A 25,512-nucleotide genomic window follows, 5' to 3' on the forward strand; every position below is an offset into this window, starting at 1 on the left:
TTGTTGGGGGGGGTGTATACACAGTCACAGTCTCTTTGTATATAGATATTATATTAGTATAGGTGGTCTGTGTACAGTAATATATACTATTATGTTGGGGGGTGTATACCCAGTCACAGTCTCTTGTATATAGATATTATATAGTATAGGGGTCTGGTGTACAGTAATATATACTATTATGTTGGGGGGGTGTATACACAAGTCACAGTCTCCTGTATATAGATATTATATTAGTATAGGGGTCTGGTGTACAGTAATATATACTATTATGTTGGGGGGGGTGTATACACAAGTCACAGTCTCTCTGTATATAGATATTATATTAGTATAGGGGTCTGGTGTACAGTAATATATACTATTATGTTGGGGGGGGGGTGTATACACAGTCACAGTCTCCTGTATATAGATATTATATTAGTATAGGGGTCTGGTGTACAGTAATAGATATACTATTATGTTGGGGGGGGGTGTATACACAGTCACAGTCTCTTGTATATAGATATTATATTAGTATAGGGGTCTGGTGTACAGTAATATATACTATTATGTTGGGGGGGGTGTATTACACAGTCACAGTCTCTGTATATAGATATTATATTAGTATAGGGGTCTGGTGTACAGTAATATATACTATTATGTTGGGGGGGGTGTATACACAGTCACAGTCTCCTGTATATAGATATTATATTAGTATAGGGGTCTGGTGTACAGTAATATATACTATTATGTTGGGGGGGGGGTGTATACACAGTCACAGTCTCCTGTATATAGATATTATATTAGTATAGGGGTCTGGTGTACAGTAATATATACTATTATGTTGGGGGGGGGTGTATACACAGTCACAGTCTCCTTGTATATAGATATTATAATTAGTATAGGGGTCTGGTGTACAGTAGATATATACTATTATGTTGGGGGGGGTGTATACACAGTCACAGTCTCCTGTATATAGATATTATATTAGTATAGGGGTCTGGTGTACAGTAATATATACTATTATGTTGGGGGGGGGTGTATACACAGTCACAGTCTCTTGTATATAGATATTATATTAGTATAGGGGTCTGGTGTACAGTAATATATACTATTATGTTGGGGGGGGTGTATACACAGTCACAGTCTCTTGTATATAGATATTATATTAGTATAGGGGTCTGGTGTACAGTAATATATACTATTATGTTGGGGGGGGGGTGTATACACAGTCACAGTCTCCTGTATATAGATATTATATTAGTATAGGGGTCTGGTGTACAGTAATATATACTATTATGTTGGGGGGGGGTGTATACACAGTCACAGTCTCCTGTATATAGATATTATATTAGTATAGGGGTCTGGTGTACAGTAATATATACTATTATGTTGGGGGGGGTGTATACACAGTCACAGTCTCTTGTATATAGATATTATATTAGTATAGGGGTCTGGTGTACAGTAATATATACTATTATGTTGGGGGGGGGGTGTATACACAGTCACAGTCTCTTGTATATAGATATTATATTAGTATAGGGGTCTGGTGTACAGTAATATATACTATTATGTTGGGGGGGGGTGTATACACAGTCACAGTCTCTTGTATATAGATATTATATTAGTATAGGGGTCTGGTGTACAGTAATATATACTATTATGTTGGGGGGGGTGTATACACAGTCACAGTCTCTTGTATATAGATATTATATTAGTATAGGGGTCTGGTGTACAGTAATATATACTATTATGTTGGGGGGGGGGTGTATACACAGTCACAGTCTCCTGTATATAGATATTATATTAGTATAGGGGTCTGGTGTACAGTAATATATACTATTATGTTGGGGGGGGGGGTGTATACACAGTCACAGTCTCCTGTATATAGATATTATATTAGTATAGGGGTCTGGTGTACAGTAATATATACTATTATGTTGGGGGGGTGTATACACAGTCACAGTCTCTTGTATATAGATATTATATTAGTATAGGGGTCTGGTGTACAGTGATTATATACTATTATGTTGGGGGGGGGGTGTATACACAGTCACAGTCTCCTTGTATATAGATATTATATTAGTATAGGGGTCTGGTGTACAGTAATATATACTATTATGTTGGGGGGGGGGTGTATACACAGTCACAGTCTCTTGTATATAGATATTATATTAGTATAGGGGTTCTGGTGTACAGTAATATATACTATGTTGGGGGGGGGGTGTATACACAGTCACAGTCTCCTGTATATAGATATTATATTAGTATAGGGGTCTGGTGTACAGTTGATATATACTATTATGTTGGGGGGGGTGTATACACAGTCACAGTCTCTTGTATATAGATATTATATTAGTATAGGGGTCTGGTGTACAGTAATATATACTATTATGTTGGGGGGGGGGTGTATACACAGTCACAGTCTCCTGTATATAGATATTATATTAGTATAGGGGTCTGGTGTACAGTAATATATACTATTATGTTGGGGGGGGTGTATACACAGTCACAGTCTCTTGTATATAGATATTATATTAGTATAGGGGTCTGGTGTACAGTAATATATACTATTATGTTGGGGGGGTGTATACACAGTCACAGTCTCCTGTATATAGATATTATATTAGTATAGGGTCTAGGTGTACAGTAATATATACTATTATGTTGGGGGGGGGGTGTATACACAGTCACAGTCTCCTGTATATAGATATTATATTAGTATAGGGGTCTGGTGTACAGTAATATATACTATTATGTTGGGGGGTGTATACACAGGTCACAGTCTCCTGTATATAGATATTATATTAGTATAGGGGTCTAGGTGTACAGTGATATATACTATTATGTTGGGGGGGGGGGGTATACACAGTCACAGTCTCTTGTATATAGATATTATATTAGTATAGGGGTCTGGTGTACAGTAATATATACTATTATGTTGGGGGGGTGTATACACAGTCACAGTCTCCTGTATATAGATATTATATTAGTATAGGGGTCTGGTGTACAGTAATATATACTATTATGTTGGGGGGGGTGTATACACAGTCACAGTCTCTTGTATATAGATATTATATTAGTATAGGGGTCTGGTGTGGCAGTGATATATACTATTATGTTGGGGGGGTGGTGTATACACAGTCACAGTCTCTTGTATATAGATATTATATTAGTATAGGGGTCTGGTGTACAGTAATATATACTATTATGTTGGGGGGGTGTATACACAGTCACAGTCTCCTGTATATAGATATTATATTAGTATAGGGGTCTGGTGTACAGTAATATATACTATTATGTTGGGGGGGGTGTATACACAGTCACAGTCTCCTGTATATAGATATTATATTAGTATAGGGGTCTGGTGTACAGTAATATATACTATTATGTTGGGGGGGGGGGGTGTATACACAGTCACAGTCTCTTGTATATAGATATTATATTAGTATAGGGGTCTGGTGTACAGTAATATATACTATTATGTTGGGGGGGGTGTATACACAGTCACAGTCTCTTGTATATAGATATTATATTAGTATAGGGGTCTAGTGTACAGTGATATATACTATTATGTTGGGGGGGGGTGTATACACAGTCACAGTCTCCTGTATATAGATATTATATTAGTATAGGGGTCTGGTGTACAGTAATATATACTATTATGTTGGGGGGGGTGTATACACAGTCACAGTCTCCTGTATATAGATATTATATTAGTATAGGGGGTCTAGTGTACAGTAATATATACTATTATGTTGGGGGGTGTATACACAGTCACAGTCTCCTGTATATAGATATTATATTAGTATAGGGGTCTGGTGTGGCAGTGATATATACTATTATGTTGGGGGGGGTGGTGTATACACAGTCACAGTCTCTTGTATATAGATATTATATTAGTATAGGGGTCTGGTGTACAGTAATATATACTATTATGTTGGGGGGGGTGGTGTATACACAGTCACAGTCTCTTGTATATAGATATTATATTAGTATAGGGGTCTGGTGTACAGTAATATATACTATTATGTTGGGGGGGTGTGTATACACAGTCACAGTCTCTTGTATATAGATATTATATTAGTATAGGGGTCTGGTGTGGCAGTGATATATACTATGTTGGGGGGTGTATACACAGTCACAGTCTCCTGTATATAGATATTATATTAGTATAGGGGTCTGGTGTACAGTAATATATACTATTATGTTGGGGGGGTGTATACACAGTCACAGTCTCCTGTATATAGATATTATATTAGTATAGGGGTCTGGTGTACAGTAATATATACTATTATGTGGGGGGGGGGGTGTATACACAGTCACAGTCTCTTGTATATAGATATTATATTAGTATAGGGGTCTGGTGTACAGTAATATATACTATTATGTTGGGGGGGGGTGTATACACAGTCACAGTCTCTTGTATATAGATATTATATTAGTATAGGGGTCTGGTGTACAGTAATATATACTATTATGTTGGGGGGGGTGTATACACAGTCACAGTCTCCTGTATATAGATATTATATTAGTATAGGGGTCTGGTGTACAGTAATATATACTATTATGTTGGGGGGGGTGTATACACAGTCACAGTCTCCTGTATATAGATATTATATTAGTATAGGGGTCTGGTGTACAGTAATATATACTATTATGTTGGGGGGGGGGTGTATACACAGTCACAGTCTCTTGTATATAGATATTATATTAGTATAGGGGTCTGGTGTACAGTAATATATACTATTATGTTGGGGGGGGTGTATACACAGTCACAGTCTCCTGTATATAGATATTATATTAGTATAGGGGTCTGGTGTACAGTAATATATACTATTATGTTGGGGGGGTGTGTATACACAGTCACAGTCTCTTGTATATAGATATTATATTAGTATAGGGGTCTGGTGTGGCAGTGATATATACTATGTTGGGGGGGTGTATACACAGTCACAGTCTCCTGTATATAGATATTATATTAGTATAGGGGTCTGGTGTACAGTAATATATACTATTATGTTGGGGGGGGTGTATACACAGTCACAGTCTCCTGTATATAGATATTATATTAGTATAGGGGTCTGGTGTACAGTAATATATACTATTATGTTGGGGGGGTGTATACACAGTCACAGTCTCTTGTATATAGATATTATATTAGTATAGGGGTCTGGTGTACAGTAATATATACTATTATGTTGGGGGGGGTGTATACACAGTCACAGTCTCCTGTATATAGATATTATATTAGTATAGGGGTCTGGTGTACAGTGATATATACTATTATGTTGGGGGGGGGGGTGTATACACAGTCACAGTCTCCTGTATATAGATATTATATTAGTATAGGGGTCTAGTGTACAGTAATATATACTATGTTGGGGGGGGGGGGTGTATACACAGTCACAGTCTCTTGTATATAGATATTATATTAGTATAGGGGTCTAGTGTACAGTAATATATACTATTATGTTGGGGGGGGGGGTGTGTATACACAGTCACAGTCTCCTGTATATAGATATTATATTAGTATAGGGGTCTGGTGTACAGTAATATATACTATGTTGGGGGGGGGGTGTATACACAGTCACAGTCTCTTGTATATAGATATTATATTAGTATAGGGGTCTAGTGTACAGTAATATATACTATTATGTTGGGGGGGGGTGTATACACAGTCACAGTCTCTTGTATATAGATATTATATTAGTATAGGGGTCTAGTGTACAGTAATATATACTATGTTGGGGGGGGGGGGTGTATACACAGTCACAGTCTCTTGTATATAGATATTATATTAGTATAGGGGTCTAGTGTACAGTAATATATACTATTATGTTGGGGGGGGTGTATACACACAGTCACAGTCTCCTGTATATAGATATTATATTAGTATAGGGGTCTGGTGTACAGTGATATATACTATTATGTTGGGGGGGTGTATACACAGTCACAGTCTCTTGTATATAGATATTATATTAGTATAGGGGTCTAGTGTACAGTAATATATACTATTATGTTGGGGGGGGGGGGTGTATACACAGTCACAGTCTCCTGTATATAGATATTATATTAGTATAGGGGTCTGGTGTACAGTAATATATACTATTATGTTGGGGGGGGTGTATACACAGTCACAGTCTCCTGTATATAGATATTATATTAGTATAGGGGTCTGGTGTACAGTAATATATACTATTATGTTGGGGGGGGGTGTATACACAGTCACAGTCTCCTGTATATAGATATTATATTAGTATAGGGGTCTGGTGTGGCAGTGATATATACTATGTTGGGGGTGTATACACAGTCACAGTCTCCTGTATATAGATATTATATTAGTATAGGGGTCTGGTGTGGCAGTGATATATACTATGTTGGGGGGTGTATACACAGTCACAGTCTCCTTGTATATAGATATTATATTAGTATAGGGGTCTGGTGTACAGTAATATATACTATTATGTTGGGGGGTGTATACACAGTCACAGTCTCTTGTATATAGATATTATATTAGTATAGGGGTCTAGTGTACAGTAATATATACTATTATGTTGGGGGGGTGTATACACAGTCACAGTCTCTTGTATATAGATATTATATTAGTATAGGGGTCTGGTGTACAGTAATATATACTATTATGTTGGGGGGGTGTATACACAGTCACAGTCTCTTGTATATAGATATTATATTAGTATAGGGGTCTGGTGTACAGTAATATATACTATTATGTTGGGGGGGGTGTATACACAGTCACAGTCTCTTGTATATAGATATTATATTAGTATAGGGGTCTGGTGTACAGTAATATATACTATTATGTTGGGGGGGGTGTATACACAGTCACAGTCTCTTGTATATAGATATTATATTAGTATAGGGGGTCTGGTGTGGCAGTGATATATACTATTATGTTGGGGGGGTGGGTGTATACACAGTCACAGTCTCTTGTATATAGATATTATATTAGTATAGGGGTCTGGTGTACAGTAATATATACTATTATGTTGGGGGGTGTATACACAGTCACAGTCTCCTGTATATAGATATTATATTAGTATAGGGGTCTGGTGTAGCAGTAATATATACTATTATGTTGGGGGGGGTGTATACACAGTCACAGTCTCCTGTATATAGATATTATATTAGTATAGGGGTCTGGTGTACAGTAATATATACTATTATGTTGGGGGGGGGGTGTATACACAGTCACAGTCTCTTGTATATAGATATTATATTAGTATAGGGGTCTGGTGTACAGTAATATATACTATTATGTTGGGGGGGGGTGTATACACAGTCACAGTCTCTTGTATATAGATATTATATTAGTATAGGGGTCTAGGTGTACAGTGATATATACTATTATGTTGGGGGGGGGTGTATACACAGTCACAGTCTCCTGTATATAGATATTATATTAGTATAGGGGTCTAGTGTACAGTAATATATACTATTATGTTGGGGGGTGTATACACAGTCACAGTCTCCTTGTATATAGATATTATATTAGTATAGGGGTCTGGTGTGGCAGTGATATATACTATTATGTTGGGGGGGTGGTGTATACACAGTCACAGTCTCTTGTATATAGATATTATATTAGTATAGGGGTCTGGTGTACAGTAATATATACTATTATGTTGGGGGGGGTGGTGTATACACAGTCACAGTCTCTTGTATATAGATATTATATTAGTATAGGGGTCTGGTGTACAGTAATATATACTATTATGTTGGGGGGGGGGGTGTATACACAGTCACAGTCTCTTGTATATAGATATTATATTAGTATAGGGGTCTGGTGTACAGTAATATATACTATTATGTTGGGGGGGGTGTATACACAGTCACAGTCTCCTGTATATAGATATTATATTAGTATAGGGGTCTGGTGTACAGTAATATATACTATTATGTTGGGGGGGGTGTATACACAGTCACAGTCTCTTGTATATAGATATTATATTAGTATAGGGGTCTGGTGTGGCAGTGATATATACTATGTTGGGGGGTGTATACACAGTCACAGTCTCCTGTATATAGATATTATATTAGTATAGGGGTCTGGTGTACAGTAATATATACTATTATGTTGGGGGGGGTGTATACACAGTCACAGTCTCCTGTATATAGATATTATATTAGTATAGGGGTCTGGTGTACAGTAATATATACTATTATGTGGGGGGGGGGTGTATACACAGTCACAGTCTCTTGTATATAGATATTATATTAGTATAGGGGTCTGGTGTACAGTAATATATACTATTATGTTGGGGGGGGGTGTATACACAGTCACAGTCTCTTGTATATAGATATTATATTAGTATAGGGGTCTGGTGTACAGTAATATATACTATTATGTTGGGGGGGGGTGTATACACAGTCACAGTCTCCTGTATATAGATATTATATTAGTATAGGGGTCTGGTGTACAGTAATATATACTATTATGTTGGGGGGGTGTATACACAGTCACAGTCTCCTGTATATAGATATTATATTAGTATAGGGGTCTGGTGTACAGTAATATATACTATTATGTTGGGGGGGGTGTATACACAGTCACAGTCTCTTGTATATAGATATTATATTAGTATAGGGGTCTGGTGTACAGTAATATATACTATTATGTTGGGGGGGTGTATACACAGTCACAGTCTCCTGTATATAGATATTATATTAGTATAGGGGTCTGGTGTACAGTAATATATACTATTATGTTGGGGGGGGGGGTGTATACACAGTCACAGTCTCTTGTATATAGATATTATATTAGTATAGGGGTCTGGTGTGGCAGTGATATATACTATGTTGGGGGGTGTATACACAGTCACAGTCTCCTGTATATAGATATTATATTAGTATAGGGGTCTGGTGTACAGTAATATATACTATTATGTTGGGGGGGTGTATACACAGTCACAGTCTCCTGTATATAGATATTATATTAGTATAGGGGTCTGGTGTACAGTAATATATACTATTATGTTGGGGGGGGTGTATACACAGTCACAGTCTCTTGTATATAGATATTATATTAGTATAGGGGTCTGGTGTACAGTAATATATACTATTATGTTGGGGGGGGGTGTATACACAGTCACAGTCTCCTGTATATAGATATTATATTAGTATAGGGGTCTGGTGTACAGTGATATATACTATTATGTTGGGGGGGGGGGTGTATACACAGTCACAGTCTCCTGTATATAGATATTATATTAGTATAGGGGTCTAGTGTACAGTAATATATACTATGTTGGGGGGGGGGTGTATACACAGTCACAGTCTCTTGTATATAGATATTATATTAGTATAGGGGTCTAGTGTACAGTAATATATACTATTATGTTGGGGGGGGGGGGTGTATACACAGTCACAGTCTCCTGTATATAGATATTATATTAGTATAGGGGTCTGGTGTACAGTAATATATACTATGTTGGGGGGGGGGGTGTATACACAGTCACAGTCTCTTGTATATAGATATTATATTAGTATAGGGGTCTAGTGTACAGTAATATATACTATTATGTTGGGGGTGTATACACAGTCACAGTCTCTTGTATATAGATATTATATTAGTATAGGGGGTCTAGTGTACAGTAATATATACTATGTTGGGGGGGGGGGGTGTATACACAGTCACAGTCTCTTGTATATAGATATTATATTAGTATAGGGGTCTAGTGTACAGTAATATATACTATTATGTTGGGGGGGGTGTATACACACAGTCACAGTCTCCTGTATATAGATATTATATTAGTATAGGAGTCTGGTGTACAGTGATATATACTATTATGTTGGGGGGTGTATACACAGTCACAGTCTCTTGTATATAGATATTATATTAGTATAGGGGTCTAGTGTACAGTAATATATACTATTATGTTGGGGGGGGGGGTGTATACACAGTCACAGTCTCCTGTATATAGATATTATATTAGTATAGGGGTCTGGTGTACAGTAATATATACTATTATGTTGGGGGGGTGTATACACAGTCACAGTCTCCTGTATATAGATATTATATTAGTATAGGGGTCTGGTGTACAGTAATATATACTATTATGTTGGGGGGGGGTGTATACACAGTCACAGTCTCCTGTATATAGATATTATATTAGTATAGGGGTCTGGTGTGGCAGTGATATATACTATGTTGGGGGTGTATACACAGTCACAGTCTCCTGTATATAGATATTATATTAGTATAGGGGTCTGGTGTGGCAGTGATATATACTATGTTGGGGGTGTATACACAGTCACAGTCTCCTGTATATAGATATTATATTAGTATAGGGGGTCTAGTGTACAGTAATATATACTATTATGTTGGGGGGGGGGTGTATACACAGTCACAGTCTCTTGTATATAGATATTATATTAGTATAGGGGTCTAGTGTACAGTAATATATACTATTATGTTGGGGGGGGGGGTGTATACACAGTCACAGTCTCTTGTATATAGATATTATATTAGTATAGGGGTCTGGTGTACAGTAATATATACTATTATGTTGGGGGGTGTATACACAGTCACAGTCTCCTGTATATAGATATTATATTAGTATAGGGGTCTGGTGTACAGTAATATATACTATTATGTTGGGGGGGTGTATACACAGTCACAGTCTCTTGTATATAGATATTATATTAGTATAGGGGTCTGGTGTACAGTAATATATACTATTATGTTGGGGGGGGGGGTGTATACACAGTCACAGTCTCTTGTATATAGATATTATATTAGTATAGGGGTCTGGTGTACAGTGATATATACTATTATGTGGGGGGGGTGTATACACAGTCACAGTCTCTTGTATATAGATATTATATTAGTATAGGGGTCTGGTGTACAGTAATATATACTATTATGTTGGGGGGTGTATACACAGTCACAGTCTCTTGTATATAGATATTATATTAGTATAGGGGTCTGGTGTACAGTAATATATACTATTATGTTGGGGGGTGTATACACAGTCACAGTCTCTTGTATATAGATATTATATTAGTATAGGGGTCTAGTGTACAGTAATATATACTATTATGTTGGGGGGGGGGTGTATACACAGTCACAGTCTCCTGTATATAGATATTATATTAGTATAGGGGTCTGGTGTACAGTGATATATACTATTATGTTGGGGGGGGGGTGTATACACAGTCACAGTCTCTTGTATATAGATATTATATTAGTATAGGGGTCTGGTGTACAGTAATATATACTATTATGTTGGGGGGGGGGTGTATACACAGTCACAGTCTCCTGTATATAGATATATTAGTATAGGGGTCTGGTGTACAGTAATATATACTATTATGTTGGGGGGTGTATACACAGTCACAGTCTCTTGTATATAGATATTATATTAGTATAGGGGTCTGGTGTACAGTAATATATACTATTATGTTGGGGGGGGGGTGTATACACAGTCACAGTCTCCTGTATATAGATATATTAGTATAGGGGTCTGGTGTACAGTAATATATACTATTATGTTGGGGGGGTGGTGTATACACAGTCACAGTCTCTTGTATATAGATATTATATTAGTATAGGGGTCTGGTGTACAGTAATATATACTATTATGTTGGGGGGTGTATACACAGTCACAGTCTCTTGTATACGTCTGTGTCTGTCACTCCTATTGTCGCTCTCCCTGACTGACTTCTCTCCTATCATGTGAATGAGATCTGCAGGCTCTATATTGCTGGAGCTTCTCCCCTAGTCAGACATCCTGTGTGTTACACTCCGCGCTGATGTGTTGAGCAGGGCAGGGTCACGTGCTCGTGACATCACCAAAGGTCCTTTCACTCCACCATCAGCCCCGAGTTTGACTCCTCCCACTCATGTGACATCACCAAAGGTCCTTCACCTGGCTGGGATTTCTTCTCTATTCTAGTGGTCAGGTGAGTGTGGTCAGTATGTATTGTATATAGTGTGTACTATAGTGTGTGCTATAGTCTATGTATATATTGTATATAGTGTGTACAGTGGGTGCTATAATATAGTAGTCTATGTATATAGTGTACAATACTCTGTATCTATCACACACAGCTATATCATATGTTGTGTATACACAGTACAGAATTATATATAAGGCTAGGTTCACACTAGTGCTGAATGAGCCACGACCTCGAATAAAGCGCTTACCTGTGGACCCCATAAAGTATAATGGGGGGCGCTGCATGTCCAATGTGAATCCAGCCTTAGCTCATACATAGTATATATGTATACTACAGGACATAACTGATCATTGAGGGTCACCAGGACCCAACATGACAATGGGCGTACTTTGCACCTCCGGTGGTCACAATTACATAGTATTTATTGCAGTGGGGCTGTTGGAGATCACCTCAGGTATCTGGTGCGCTCTATGAAATGAATAGATTGGGAATGGACTGACCAGAATTTCAGCACTTTGTACCCAGAAGGCCCTTTTATCCCTTCCCAACATCGGCCATAGTACACTGGATGCCGGGTCTATAAACATGGGGTCTGCTCTGCCGAATAGCTACTGATTTACTTTGATCAAGTGCATTGGAAGCCCGGACCTCCCCCAAAGTAAGAAAATGGCCCTCAGCTCCTGCGCTGAAAGATCACAGGAGCCGACCTGTTCCTCTGACAGCCGGGAGCCTACTGAAGGCCGTCAGGCTTGTCATAGCCATATTACTATCAAGGCTTGTCAATGACCAGCCTCAATAGGTGAATCTCCCATTGTCTGCAATACAGCTGTATTGCAATCTACAGTATGGGACTTGCAATCAAATGATTGCAGGCTCAAGCCTGCATACACATATGGTATGGTATCCCTGTGTCCGAAAACACTTGGTCTAAAAACAAATATTTGATGAATGGGCCTAGTCCGGAGGAGGGAGTGTCTTCAGGCGGATGTCGCGAGGCGAAACGGTCTGAAGAATGAGCATGCCGCTTCTTTTTCCTGGAGCCGGAACAAACTGGCTCCCGGAAGAAAGAACTGACCGGCTCCCATTGATTACAGTGAGAGCCGTCTTTTTGGTCAGGATTTTGAGACGGATATGGCCTCCTGACCAAAAATCCCCACGTGAACTTACCCTAAATTTGGTATCTCCAGAATCGTACCAAAGCATAGAACACGGGACGTCATTCTGATTGCCCACAAACGCACTCTCATCCTACAATTCCAATTTTTTTCCCGCTTCCCACTACATTGTACAGAATAATAAATGGAAGCATCAGGAAGAACAATTTGTCCCGCACATATGAAGTCCCTATATGGCTCTGTGAATGGAAAACTTAAAAAGTTATGGGGTGTGGAAGGCGGGGAGTCAAAAAAATGAAAATTGAAAAAGGTCACGAGCAGGAAGGGGTTAAGAGATTGGTGGTTTATCTCCTGGAACTGCCAGCTGTTTGGTCAGGATACCGCACATGTAGAAGCCCCAGAGGATTCCACTTTTTTTTTTTTGTTTTAAGGTTTTATTTATGGTTTTCAACAACCTTAACCCTTTCCTGCTTTGCGCCCGTTGAGCTGAACATATAGTTATCATTCAGCTCAGTAATAGTATGGCGCAGTAAGGCCGCGGGCCTAGAGGCTGACGGAGTTGGAAGATACTCATACTCAGGCAGATTAACCCCCTGGATGCCATGATCAATAGCAATCATGACATCCAAGTGGTCTGGTGGCAAGATTGCACCCCCCCTCCCCTCAGTCACCCCTTGGACCCCCTGCGATAAGATCCAAAAGGACCTTTTTTATGTTACCTACCTTATGTGAGGGATAGTTTACTACTCTTCATAGGTGTCAGTTCAAAATGGGTGTTTGGTGCTTTTTTAAGAGCACACTCGGCCTGAGTGTATACCGACACCTCGCCGGCTAACAGGACAGTAACAGCTGACTGCGTGTCTACAATCCCGATACTTACCTGTCTTCTCCCATGATATTGGGGAGATTACAGCAGTGTATCTGTACGTTCTTATTTGCCACCTAACGTTGAGCTCTGGGAGGTTGAGACAGTTTGGTATGTAGCCTCTGGATTAAAGGGGCTCTATCAGCAAAATTATGCTAATAGAGCCCCACGTATGTGTGAATAGCCTTTAAATGTTATATCAAAAAATGAAAAAAATTGTTATATAAACTCACCACTCGACGCAAGGTGCACGACCTAATTCTTCTGCACTTTAAAGAAGAAGGGATTCGTATGTAGATGAAGGAGGTAAGGTCCGCAACTCTTGTTCGTAATAAAAATATATTTTATTCCATTATTTTAAAAAATTGGCAAAAGATACCATGACGAAAAGGTGAAAAAAAAACAAGAAAAAGTGAAAAAATAAAAACCCTGAATATTACATATCTGGCTTGGCTAACGTGTTTCGAAACCACAAAGGTTTCTTAATCATAGCCTGATGGATGCCCTATATAAACTGGTACTGACTATTCCCTATATATAGGATGTTCGGCAGGTGTAACTAGTTGACTTTCTGACCCAGAGGTACTGACTTCCTGTTCTACATTTTATAAATAAAGATTTCTTCAGACAAAACTGTTTCAATTCATAGTACTACTGATTCAATAAAAACATCCCTAAATTACCCTATTCACTGTGTGTATACAAAGTCCACATTTTTATACATATATTTAGAAGGGAAATAAACGAAACCATATACAACCAAAATAGGGGGAAGGTTAAACACTGTATCATAAACACGATGTGAAGACTAAGAAATCTATCACACTTTATAAGCATACTCGAAAAATACATATTCTCAAACCCTTGCGACGATACATTCCCCAGGTCAACTGTATCTGGCCGACTTTTTCCATATACAATTTCCTTTTATAAGTTTCCTCCGGTCACGTGACCTGGGATCCACCGATAACCATTCAACTGGTCCCATTCATAATTTTTCTTCCAATCACGTGACCGGAGCCAACCAATCATATCACACTACCTCTCATAAGAGCATAGTGTAATCCTGACAGTTGTATGAACAGTGCAAGATGACCAAGAGATATCAAACCAAACACCCGAGTGCCACTGTTAGGGGCGTCCCTGTGGGGGAGCTGATACGTGCTAAAAGAGCATGTAGTAATAATGAAGACTGTATTAAACAAGCTGAAAAACTTATAGGGAGACTAAGAGACTATCCTAATTGGATGATCGAACAAGCACTAAAATTGGTAGATGAGAAAGAAAGGGAATCCCTATTTCTAGATCGTAAGGTGAATAATGAATTAGATACACATAAAATAGCATTTACGACATCCTTCAGCCCTGAATTCAAAGATATTAAAAAGATAATCAAAAGAAATTTACCTATTCTTGAAGCCGACGAGATTACATGAAAAATCTTGGAGAGAGGTGAACAATTTGTACCTAAAAGGGGGGCAACACTAGGAAACTCGTTATCTCCTAGTTTCCTTCATACAGAGAATAAAAAACCGAAAGAGAAAATGGGCTCTTTCAAATGTAATGAATTAAAATGTAAGACGTGTAAGTATACTAGCAATAGAACTAAATTGTCGAGTCTAGTTACAAACTATGAAGTTAGATACCGTTCACACATAAACTGTTGTACTCAAGCGGTAGTTTACTGCATAAGGTGTGAAGATTGTGGGGTGGAATACATTGGGTGCACAACTAGACCTTTGAAAATAAGAATTATGGAACACATAAAGGATAGCAGTAAGAACATGTTAGAGGGGATGTCGGGGGCCTCTAAGCATTTTGCTTTAGTCCATAAAGGATCAGTTTTCACACTTAGATTTTGGGGAATAGATGTCATCCAGGAATCCCCAAGGGGAGGCAACATCAAAGAAACTTTGCTTAAAAGAGAAGCCCTATGGATCCTGCGGTTTGGGTGTAGACAACCGCAGGGTCTAAACATGAGATCAGACTTATCCCTGATTTATTAAAAGTTCAATCAATCTATGGTATCTAGTATTATATTTTGTTGTGCGGCAATGTGATTGTAAATAAATTACTATATAAAGATAATAAGATGCTAATACCAGGTTAGGATTTAACCAACAATAATGGTTTAATTTACTCTTAAAATACAAAATGAAGCCCCTCCAGTAGGAAGTCGTAAACAAGCCTCCAGACAGGCATCTTCTGTTAATGAGATTAGGTTAGTAATATAAACAATTTTTTCTAGCAGTTTGAATTCGTTATTTACCTCGTAAAGTCCAATTAACATCTTGAGAACTTTCAAAAGAAAATAAGAAAATTTAATACTTACCTTTGCAAATTTTGATGACCGTAGACATATCGACTCGATGTTTGGTTTGATATCTCTTGGTCATCTTGCTCTGTTCATACAACTGTCAGGATTACACTATGCTCTTATGAGAGGTAGTGTGATATGATTGGTTGGCTCCGGTCACGTGATCGGAAGAAAAATTATGAATGGGACCAGGTGAATGGTTATCGGTGGATCCCAGGTCACGTGACCGGAGGAAACTTATAAAAGGAAATTGTATATGGAAAAAGTCGGCCAGATACAGTTGACCTGGGGAATGTATCGTCGCAAGGGTTTGAGAATATGTATTTTTCGAGTATGCTTATAAAGTGTGATAGATTTCTTAGTCTTCACATCGTGTTTATGATACAGTGTTTAACCTTCCCCCTATTTTGGTTGTATATGGTTTTGTTTATTTCCCTTCTAAATATATGTATAAAAATGTGGACTTTGTATACACACAGTGAATAGGGTAATTTAGGGATGTTTTTATTGAATCAGTAGTACTATGAATTGAAACAGTTTTGTCTGAAGAAATCTTTATTTATAAAATGTAGAACAGGAAGTCAGTACCTCTGGGTCAGAAAGTCAACTAGTTACACCTGCCGAACATCCTATTAATATTATAAATGTGAAAGTTTGTGAGTTTGGATGTTTGTGTGTGTGGATGTTTGTTCCTCAATCACGCAAAACCCGCTCGACCGATTTGGCTGAAAGTTTCCACAAACATAGTCACTACACCCGATTGCGCAATAGGCTACTTTTCGTCACAATAGCGCACATACGTTTGTGCCAGGACCCCCACAAAATCCAAACTCACACCACTATCTCTGCAATCTCACACACTTTGGACCATAGCAAGCCACAAAATTCATATTGCCCTCTACAGCCTCGCCCCTAACCCCACACAATCACATATACATAGACTTTACCACTTTGCCCCTCACCTTACCGATACTCCAGGAGGCTCTCTTTAACGCTCCGGAGCAGCCATGTTTGCCAACCCCCACCGCTCTGACAATCTGCGACACCGCCCACCCATGTCAATACCCCTAGGCGGTCTAATAAATGCAAAAAAAAAGTAAAAAAAATATAAAAACAAATAAAAAGGATTAAAAACTCAAATCACCCCCCCCCCCCTTTCCCTAGAACACATATAAAAGTAGTTAAAAACTGTGAAACACATACATGTTAGGTATCCCCGCGCCCGAAATCGCCCGCTCTACAAAGCTATACAAATATTTTTCCTGTTCGGTAAACGCCGTAGCAGGAAAAATGGTCAAAAGTGCCAAACCGCCGTTTTTTCACTGTTTTGATTCTGATAAAAATTTGAATAAAAAGTGATCAAAGCAATAACATTTCCCGAAAATGGTAGAATTAAAAAGTACACCCGACCCCGCAAAAAAAGACGTCCTATACATCCCCGTACACGGACGTATAAAAAAGTTACGGCTGTCGGAATATGACGACTTTTCAAAAAAAAATTTTTTAACACAGTTTTGGATTTTTTTAAGGGGTCAAAATGTAAATAAAACCATATAAATTTGGTATCCCCGGAATCGTAACGAAACACAGAATACAGGGGATAGGTCATTTTGGTTGCACAGTGAACGCCGTAAAACCAAAGCCCGTAAGAAAGTCGCAGAAATGCATTTTTTCTTCAAATCCACCCCATTCTGAATTTTTTTCCTGCTTCCCAGTACATTATATAGAATAAATAATGGTGGCATCAGGAAGAAAAATTTGTCCCAGGAAAAATTAAGACCTCATATGACTCTGGGAGCGGAGAAATAAAAAAGTTATGGGGTTTAGAAGGAGGGGAGTCAAAAATGAAAAACGAAAATCAAAAAATGCCATTGGCGGGAAAGGGTTAACTTCAAATACCTCTGTCCCAAAGTCACTATGTAAAGTTTCTCACAACACCGTATATATAGCAGCTCTAATACAAAGTAACTGCAACACAAAAGTCTCACGTATTCTCTGAATTATAGCAAAAACAAGATACAAAGTTACATTTCATATCCCATACCTTATACACACTACGAAAACCTTACCCGCGCCTGTATATACCCACTGCTGCAATCACCGCAGACGAAGTCGCGGGTACCAGCTAGTGCTATATATAGGGAATAGTCAGTACCAGTTTATATAGGGCATCCATCAGGCTATGATTAAGAAACCTTTGTGGTTTCGAAACGCGTTAGCCAAGCCAGATATGTAATATTCAGGGTTTTTATTTTTTCACTTTTTCTTGTTTCTTTTCACCTTTTCGTCATGGTATCTTTTGCCAATTTTTTAAAATAATGGAATAAAATATATTTTTATTACGAACAAGAGTTGCGGACCTTACCTCCTTCATCTACTGTAAATGTTATATTAAACCCCGGTCCTGTTTTTAAATAAAAGCATTAAAACATATATGCTAATCGTACCTGAACATGCACCATGGGCAGGGATGCACGATGCTACCTCATCTTCGGGCACGCCTGCCTCTTCTGTCTTCTTGTAGTTACGCCCTCTGGTTCCGTGTCTTCTTCCGTCTTCTTGTCTTCAAATCCCACGCCTGCGTAATAGCGCTTCCCTCTGGAGCACTACTGCGCAGGCTCACTTGCCAGTCCCCATAGAACTACACAAGCGTACTGCACGCTCGCAAACTGCCATTAAGTAAAATGGCGAGTGAGCCTGTGCAGTAGCGATCCAGAGGGAAGCGCTACTACGCAGGAGCGAGATTTGAAGACCTCAAGCCGGAAGAAGACCAATAAGAAGCCGGCAGATGAGACGGGACCAGAGGGCATCGCTCCAAGAAGACAGAAGAGGCAGGCGTGCCCGAAGATGACGCGGCATCGTGCATCACCGCCCCCGATGTACGTTCGGTAAGATTAGCATATATGTTTTTATGCTTTTATTTAAAAACGGGACCAGGGGTTAATATAACATTTTTAAAGGCTATCTACGCATATGAGGGGCTCTATTAGCATGATTTTGCTGATAGAGCCCCTTTAAGTAGCCCTGAAATAAGAGCAGGGATGACTGATGTTACATTCAGTGGGAATGACCAGCCATAAGCAGCTGACTGTAGTAGGTCATCCATTTTTGATGACTATACGTAATTTAGTTGGTTCAGCACTGACCAGTACCCGATGACTTTAGTGCAGCCGACCTGACACATCACTTATTCCTCAGACTGGTTTATTTCCTTGTCCTTCATTTCACTATCTTTTAATATAAATAATAAAAGTGACGTTTTATTTTTATTTATGTCGTTTTTCGATATCTGCAAAACCCTATCCCATATCTGAATCTGAATGTACAGTTTTCATCCTTGTGTTATATCTGCAGAGGAGATGGACATGAAAACTCCAAGTCCATGTCCTCCTCAGTGTGGACAGAAATAATGCATGCTACATGTCACAAGACCATACGTCCATGTGCAGTCTGATGTACACATGGACCAAAAATACAGCCATGTGAATAAGGCCATAGTAAAATTTTCAGACCATTAATTACCCAGATCACTAAGGATTTGTGACGCAGAAATATTCAGAGTATGGTTATTTATTCAATGGAGAGTTTTTTTTTTGTAGGATGCCCTATATGAGAACCTTTATCAAAGAGTCGGACCCTTGTAATTAGGCCTGGGTGATTATGATCTAAATTAAAATCCAGATTAAACAGAGATTTTACTTCAATTACAATATATGGCGGTTATTTAGGCCACGTTCTAACATGCCCCTTTTCGAATATGAGTTGGTCTTCTTCAGACCACATCAGGGACCACTGAGGCCCAATGACAGGCTAGTGATGCTATTCAAGAGATGGAAGATGACCAAGACCAGTGCTGGAGCCCAGGATAGATGAGTAACTCTGTTTTTTAGATTTGCTCACCTCCACGGGGCCTCCAATCATTATACTCCGAGCGTCTGATGAGACCTCACAGTATAATAGCAGCTGCGGTTTGGACTTGTTTGATCCAAATGAAACTTCAGGCAAAGGCTTGTAAATAATGTAATAACCGAAGCCAAGTACAAAATCACATTGGTTATCCAAACTGACAGTTTTTTCTTGCAATTTATGTTTAGTGTATATATTGGATATGACAATACTAGTATTCTTTCAGAGGAAATGAATTCCAGTGTTATCTGACCTTTTCTCTGGCTTCTATAGTAAGAAAATCCATCTTTTCCTGACTGATCTACTTAGGATGGACATGGACCAAAAACAGGTGGCAGAGAGAATATTAAACCTCACCCTGGAGATCATCTGCCTGCTGACTGGAGAGGTGAGGGATCCTGGGACATGTTGTGTATTGTGTCTCTTCGTAGAAGAAGGGCACGAATGGCGTGGTGAGGGGAATGTGTAAAGTGACAGCAATGTCTCTCACCTTGTCTAGGATTACATAGTAGTGAAGAAGATACCTGAGGAGGAAGAAGGATGGAGCAGGAAGCAGGATGCTGTCACGGTGTCTCCACCTCTCTCACTGATGCATGAGAGAAACCGCTATCAGGAGATCCTGGACCTGACCAACAAGATGGCTGAGCTGCTGACTGGAGAGGTGAGCGCTGCTGGGAAGGCTGGGAGGGAGGTTTCTGGATGATGATTGAGCTGCTGACAGGAGAGGTGAGCGCTGCTGGGAAGGCTGGGAGGGAGGTTTCTGGATGATGATTGAGCTGCTGACAGGAGAGGTGAACACTGCTGGGAAGGCTGGAAGGGAGGTTTCTGGATGATGATTGAGCTGCTGACTGGAGAGGTGAGCGCTGCTGGTAAGGCTAGGAGGGAGGTTTCTGGATGATGATTGAGCTGCTGACAGGAGAGGTGAGCGCTGCTGGGAAGGCTGGGAGGGAGGTTTCTGGATGATGATTGAGCTGCTGACAGGAGAGGTGAACACTGCTGGGAAGGCTGGGAGGGAGGTTTCTGGATGATGATTGAGCTGCTGACTGGAGAGGTGAGCGCTGCTGGTAAGGCTAGGAGGGAGGTTTCTGGATGATGATTGAGCTGCTGACAGGAGAGGTGAGCGCTGCTGGGAAGGCTGGGAGGGAGGTTTCTGGATGATGATTGAGCTGCTGACAGGAGAGGTGAACACTGCTGGGAAGGCTGGGAGGGAGGTTTCTGGATGATGATTGAGCTGCTGACTGGAGAGGTGAGCGCTGCTGGTAAGGCTAGGACGGAGGTTTCTGGATGATGATTGAGCTGCTGACAGGAGAGGTGAACACTGCTGGGAAGGCTGGGAGGGAGGTTTCTGGATGATGATTGAGCTGCTAACTGGAGAGGTGAGCGCTGCTGGTAAGGCTGGGAGGGAGGTTTCTGGATGATGATTGAGCTGCTGACTGGAGAGGTGAGCTCTGCTGGGAAGGCTGGGAGCGAGGTTTCTGGATGATGGAGTGCTTCTGGGAGGGAGCTTTCTGGACGACTGCTGTAGTCTTGTCTGCAAAGGAAGAAAAGCCAAAATGTGAAGTAATAAATCAGGCAGTTAATATTGGACTTAAAGTAAAGACAAATCTACAAATATTAATATCCAGGACTGGGTTCACACTTGCGCCGAGCCTATCTACTAAAACAGCAGTTACTCGCAGACTCCCATAGATTATAATGGGGTTTGTCATGTTTCTGCTGTTTTTATACTGAAACCGGTGGCGAGAAAAGACCGGCACAGACTTTTCAGCGGACTCTGCTGCGGAGTCCCCTATAGAGACTCAGCATAGATGTGAACCTAGCCTTAGTAACATCTCATACCTTTCATAGTTTTAGCCTAATATTGACCAAGTTCCCTCCGTACATGTAGGAAGACCCAGATCAGTTCTTGTGTTGTGACAGGGGACTAATGATGAGCTGTCATTGTAACCATCTATAGTCCATGCAATGTGACAACCATCATGGCTTTTGGTTGACTATTTTTCCTTACTGAGTTTGTGTCATTGTGTTGTCAGGTTCCTGTACGGTGTCAGGATGTCACCGTCTATTTCACCATGGAGGAGTGGGAGTATATAGAAGGACACAAGGACCTGTACAAGGACGTCATGACCACCACATCACCAGGTACAAGGAGGCCTTCCTTGCTAATGACTGTAAGGTTTTGTTCACACACTGCTGCTTTAATACTATGTGTTTTGCTAGCCTTTATTTACATATCTTTTTTTGCTAGATATTTTTTACACTTTTTTTAGGGCTCCTATTCTAAAAAGGCCATAAAATATATTATAGGTCCAGGAAATCCACTCTATGATCCTACAGTGACATTCCAGATGTCAGTTGTCCCATGTTAGGAAGAAAATGTCTTCACAACTATACAGTCCTATGAAAAAGTTTGGGCACCCCTATTAATCTTAATCATTTTTAGTTCTAAATATTTTGGTGTTTGCAGCAGCCATTTCAGTCTGATATATCTAATAACTGATGGACACAGTAATATTTTAGGATTGAAATGAGGTTTATTGTACTAACAGAAAATGTGCAATATGCATTAAACCAAAATTTGACCGGTGCAAAAGTATGGGCACCTCAACAGAAAAGTGACATTAATATTTAGTAGATCCTCCTTTTGCAAAGATAACAGCCTCTAGTCGCTTCCTGTAGCTTTTAATCAGTTCCTGGATCCTGGATAAAGGTATTTTGGACCATTCCTCTTTACAAAACAATTCAAGTTCAGTTAAGTTTGATGGTCGCCGAGCATGGACAGCCCGCTCTCAAATGATCTGAAAAGAAAGATTGTTCAACATAGTTGTTCAGGGGAAGGATACAAAACGTTGTCTCAGAGATTTAACCTGTCAGTTTCAACTGTGAGGAACATAGTAAGGAAATGGAAGACCACAGGGACAGTTCTTGTTAAGCCCAGAAGTGGCAGGCCAAGAAAAATATCAGAAAGGCAGAGAAGAAGAATGGTGAGAACAGTCAAGGACAATCCACAGACCACCTCCAAAGAGCTGCAGCATCATCTTGCTGCAGATGGTGTCACTGTGCATCGGTCAGCAATACAGCGCACTTTGCACAAGGAGAAGCTGTATGGGAGAGTGATGAGAAAGAAGCCGTTTCTGCACGTGCGCCACAAATAGAGTTGCCTGAGGTATGCAAAAGCACATTTGGACAAGGCAGCTTCATTTTGGAAGAAGGTGCTGTGGACTGATTGAGTTGTTTGGTCATACAAAAAGACGTTATGCATGGCGTCCAAAAAAAACAGAATTCCAAGAAAAACACATGCTACCCACTGTAAAATTTGGTGGAGGTTCCATCATGCTTTGGGGCTGTGTGGCCAATGCCGGCATCGGGAATCTTGTTAAAGTTGAGGGTCGCATGGATTCCACTCAGTATCAGCAGATTCCTGAGAATAATGTTCAAGAATCAGTGACGAAGTTGAAGTTACGCCGGGGATGGATATTTCAGCAAGACAATGATCCAAAACACCGCTCCAAATCCTCAGGCATTCATGCAGAGGAACAATTACAATGTTCTGGAATGGCCATCCCAGTCCCCAGACCTGAATATCATTGACCATCTGTGGGATGATTGGAAGCGGGCTGTCCATGCTCGGCCACCATCAAACTTAACTGAACTTGAATTGTTTGTCCAAAATACCTTCATCCAGGATCCAGGAACTGATTAAAAGCTACAGGAAGCGACTAGAGGCTGTTATCTTTGCAAAAGGAGGATCTACTAAATATTAAGGTTACTTTTCTGTTGAGGTGCCCATACTTTTGCACTGGTCAAATTTTGGTTTAATGCATATTGCACATTTTCTGTTAGTACAATAAACCTCATTTCAATCCTGAAATATTACTGTGTCCATCAGTTATTAGATATATCAAACTGAAATGGCTGTTGCAAATACCAAAATATTTAGAACTAAAAATGATTAAGATTAATAGGGGTGCCCAAACTTTTTCATAGCACTGTATATATGACAGAGTAAGTCCCCGAATCAATGATCCCTCTCTAGAAAGCTATTGCACATGACTTGTGATATTAGACTCTGTTCACACAAACATGGGAAGGCCGTTTCTTAACAGGTTGCATTAAAATCAATATATAAAGCCATTCACATCATTGGCTGTTTACCAGACCTTAAAAAACAGGACAGGTTGTATTTTTGTCTACTTTCACAGATTCCTCAATAGACTCAAGTCTATGAGGGATCCCTGAAAACTGGTCCCACATGAATGCAAGTCGGCCGTGAAAATCACAGTGATATAACTAGAGCCTTGTTACTTCAAAGAAAGTCACCGGGGACCCTCCTTAATATGTGATTAGTTATTATAGCATAGAGTAGTCATGGTTGCCCTGTGTCACTGATACATCCCTGGCTACAAATACATCATTGAGCACTGAACTGTACATTCATTTTTGCTGTAATGAAATTATTAAATTCAATTTTATTCTTGAAATTCTTGTGCAATTTTGTACGTGGATCTCTGTGTTTAGTTGCTGTGTATGTCTTCTACAGATGAAACCTGCAAGGAGCAAACACAAGAGAGATGTCCCAGTCCTCCAGTGTCTCAGAGTTATCCAGAGGAAGATCAGAATGTCCCACAGGATGATCAGGTAGAAGATCTACTCCATGTGTATGACAGTCGCTCATTGTCTGTAAATCAGATGTTCCACCATGGCGATGGCTACCTCATGGGCTGCATGTGGAGTGGCTACCTTAGAACCAGTCTGCAAAGCTGTTGTTTAATCTTCTCCTAATACCTTTTGCAGGCGCTGTCCTAATACAATGCAGAGGTAGCCATCTTTTTATGAATATGTATATCAGCCTGCAAGTGCTTCAGGGCATGGGGCCTGATTTACTAGATCTGCCTGTCAATGACTGCTGAAGTGGAGAGACATTGGGCACTGATTCCACAGGAGAGTTGGAGCATTTGTCTGTCCGTAAATTAGGCCCCACCCCCAGTGCACTTGCAGGCTTCTTTGGATATCCATAAAAAGATACTTATCTCTGCGTTGCTTCAGTGGTTTGTGACCACACAGGTATGTCTCCACTTCTATTAAAGGCCCTTACATAGCACTATTATTGGTTTCGGATACATTTTGGACCTTACAGAATACCTTTAAGACTTGTATGTGACTGCCGCCTGCCTTCTTACTTGATGTTATACGTTTTATGACTGGTTATCATTTATTACTTACGTTGCACATAAACTCTATAATCCACATAAATGAGAGCGGAGGGGACTTACTGTTATGTCCAGGTTTCTTGCTCCTCGGGGGTGGTCCTTTCTTCTCTCTTTTAGATAAGATAATCCTTTAATAGTCCCACAATGGGGAAATTTCAGTGATACAGTTTCATAGATGGTACAGTAGTATATAACAAG

General features: G+C 39.7%; 1 protein-coding gene across 1 annotated transcript in view; it reads left to right on the forward strand.

Annotated features, from left to right (window-relative positions):
* Positions 1–25,512, forward strand: part of LOC142186402 (uncharacterized) — a 214,353-nt gene that overhangs the window by 177,828 nt on the left and 11,013 nt on the right. Inside the window, exons 2-5 of the mRNA XM_075261252.1 lie at positions 20,382–20,492; positions 20,604–20,765; positions 22,138–22,246; positions 24,645–24,742. Of these exons, the coding sequence (XP_075117353.1) occupies positions 20,415–20,492; positions 20,604–20,765; positions 22,138–22,246; positions 24,645–24,742 (447 nt within the window). The 5' untranslated portion in view covers positions 20,382–20,414. The remainder of the gene's footprint in view (positions 1–20,381; positions 20,493–20,603; positions 20,766–22,137; positions 22,247–24,644; positions 24,743–25,512) is intronic.

This window comes from Leptodactylus fuscus (assembly GCF_031893055.1).
Source record: "Leptodactylus fuscus isolate aLepFus1 chromosome 10 unlocalized genomic scaffold, aLepFus1.hap2 SUPER_10_unloc_1, whole genome shotgun sequence".
NCBI lineage: Eukaryota > Metazoa > Chordata > Amphibia > Anura > Leptodactylidae > Leptodactylus > Leptodactylus fuscus.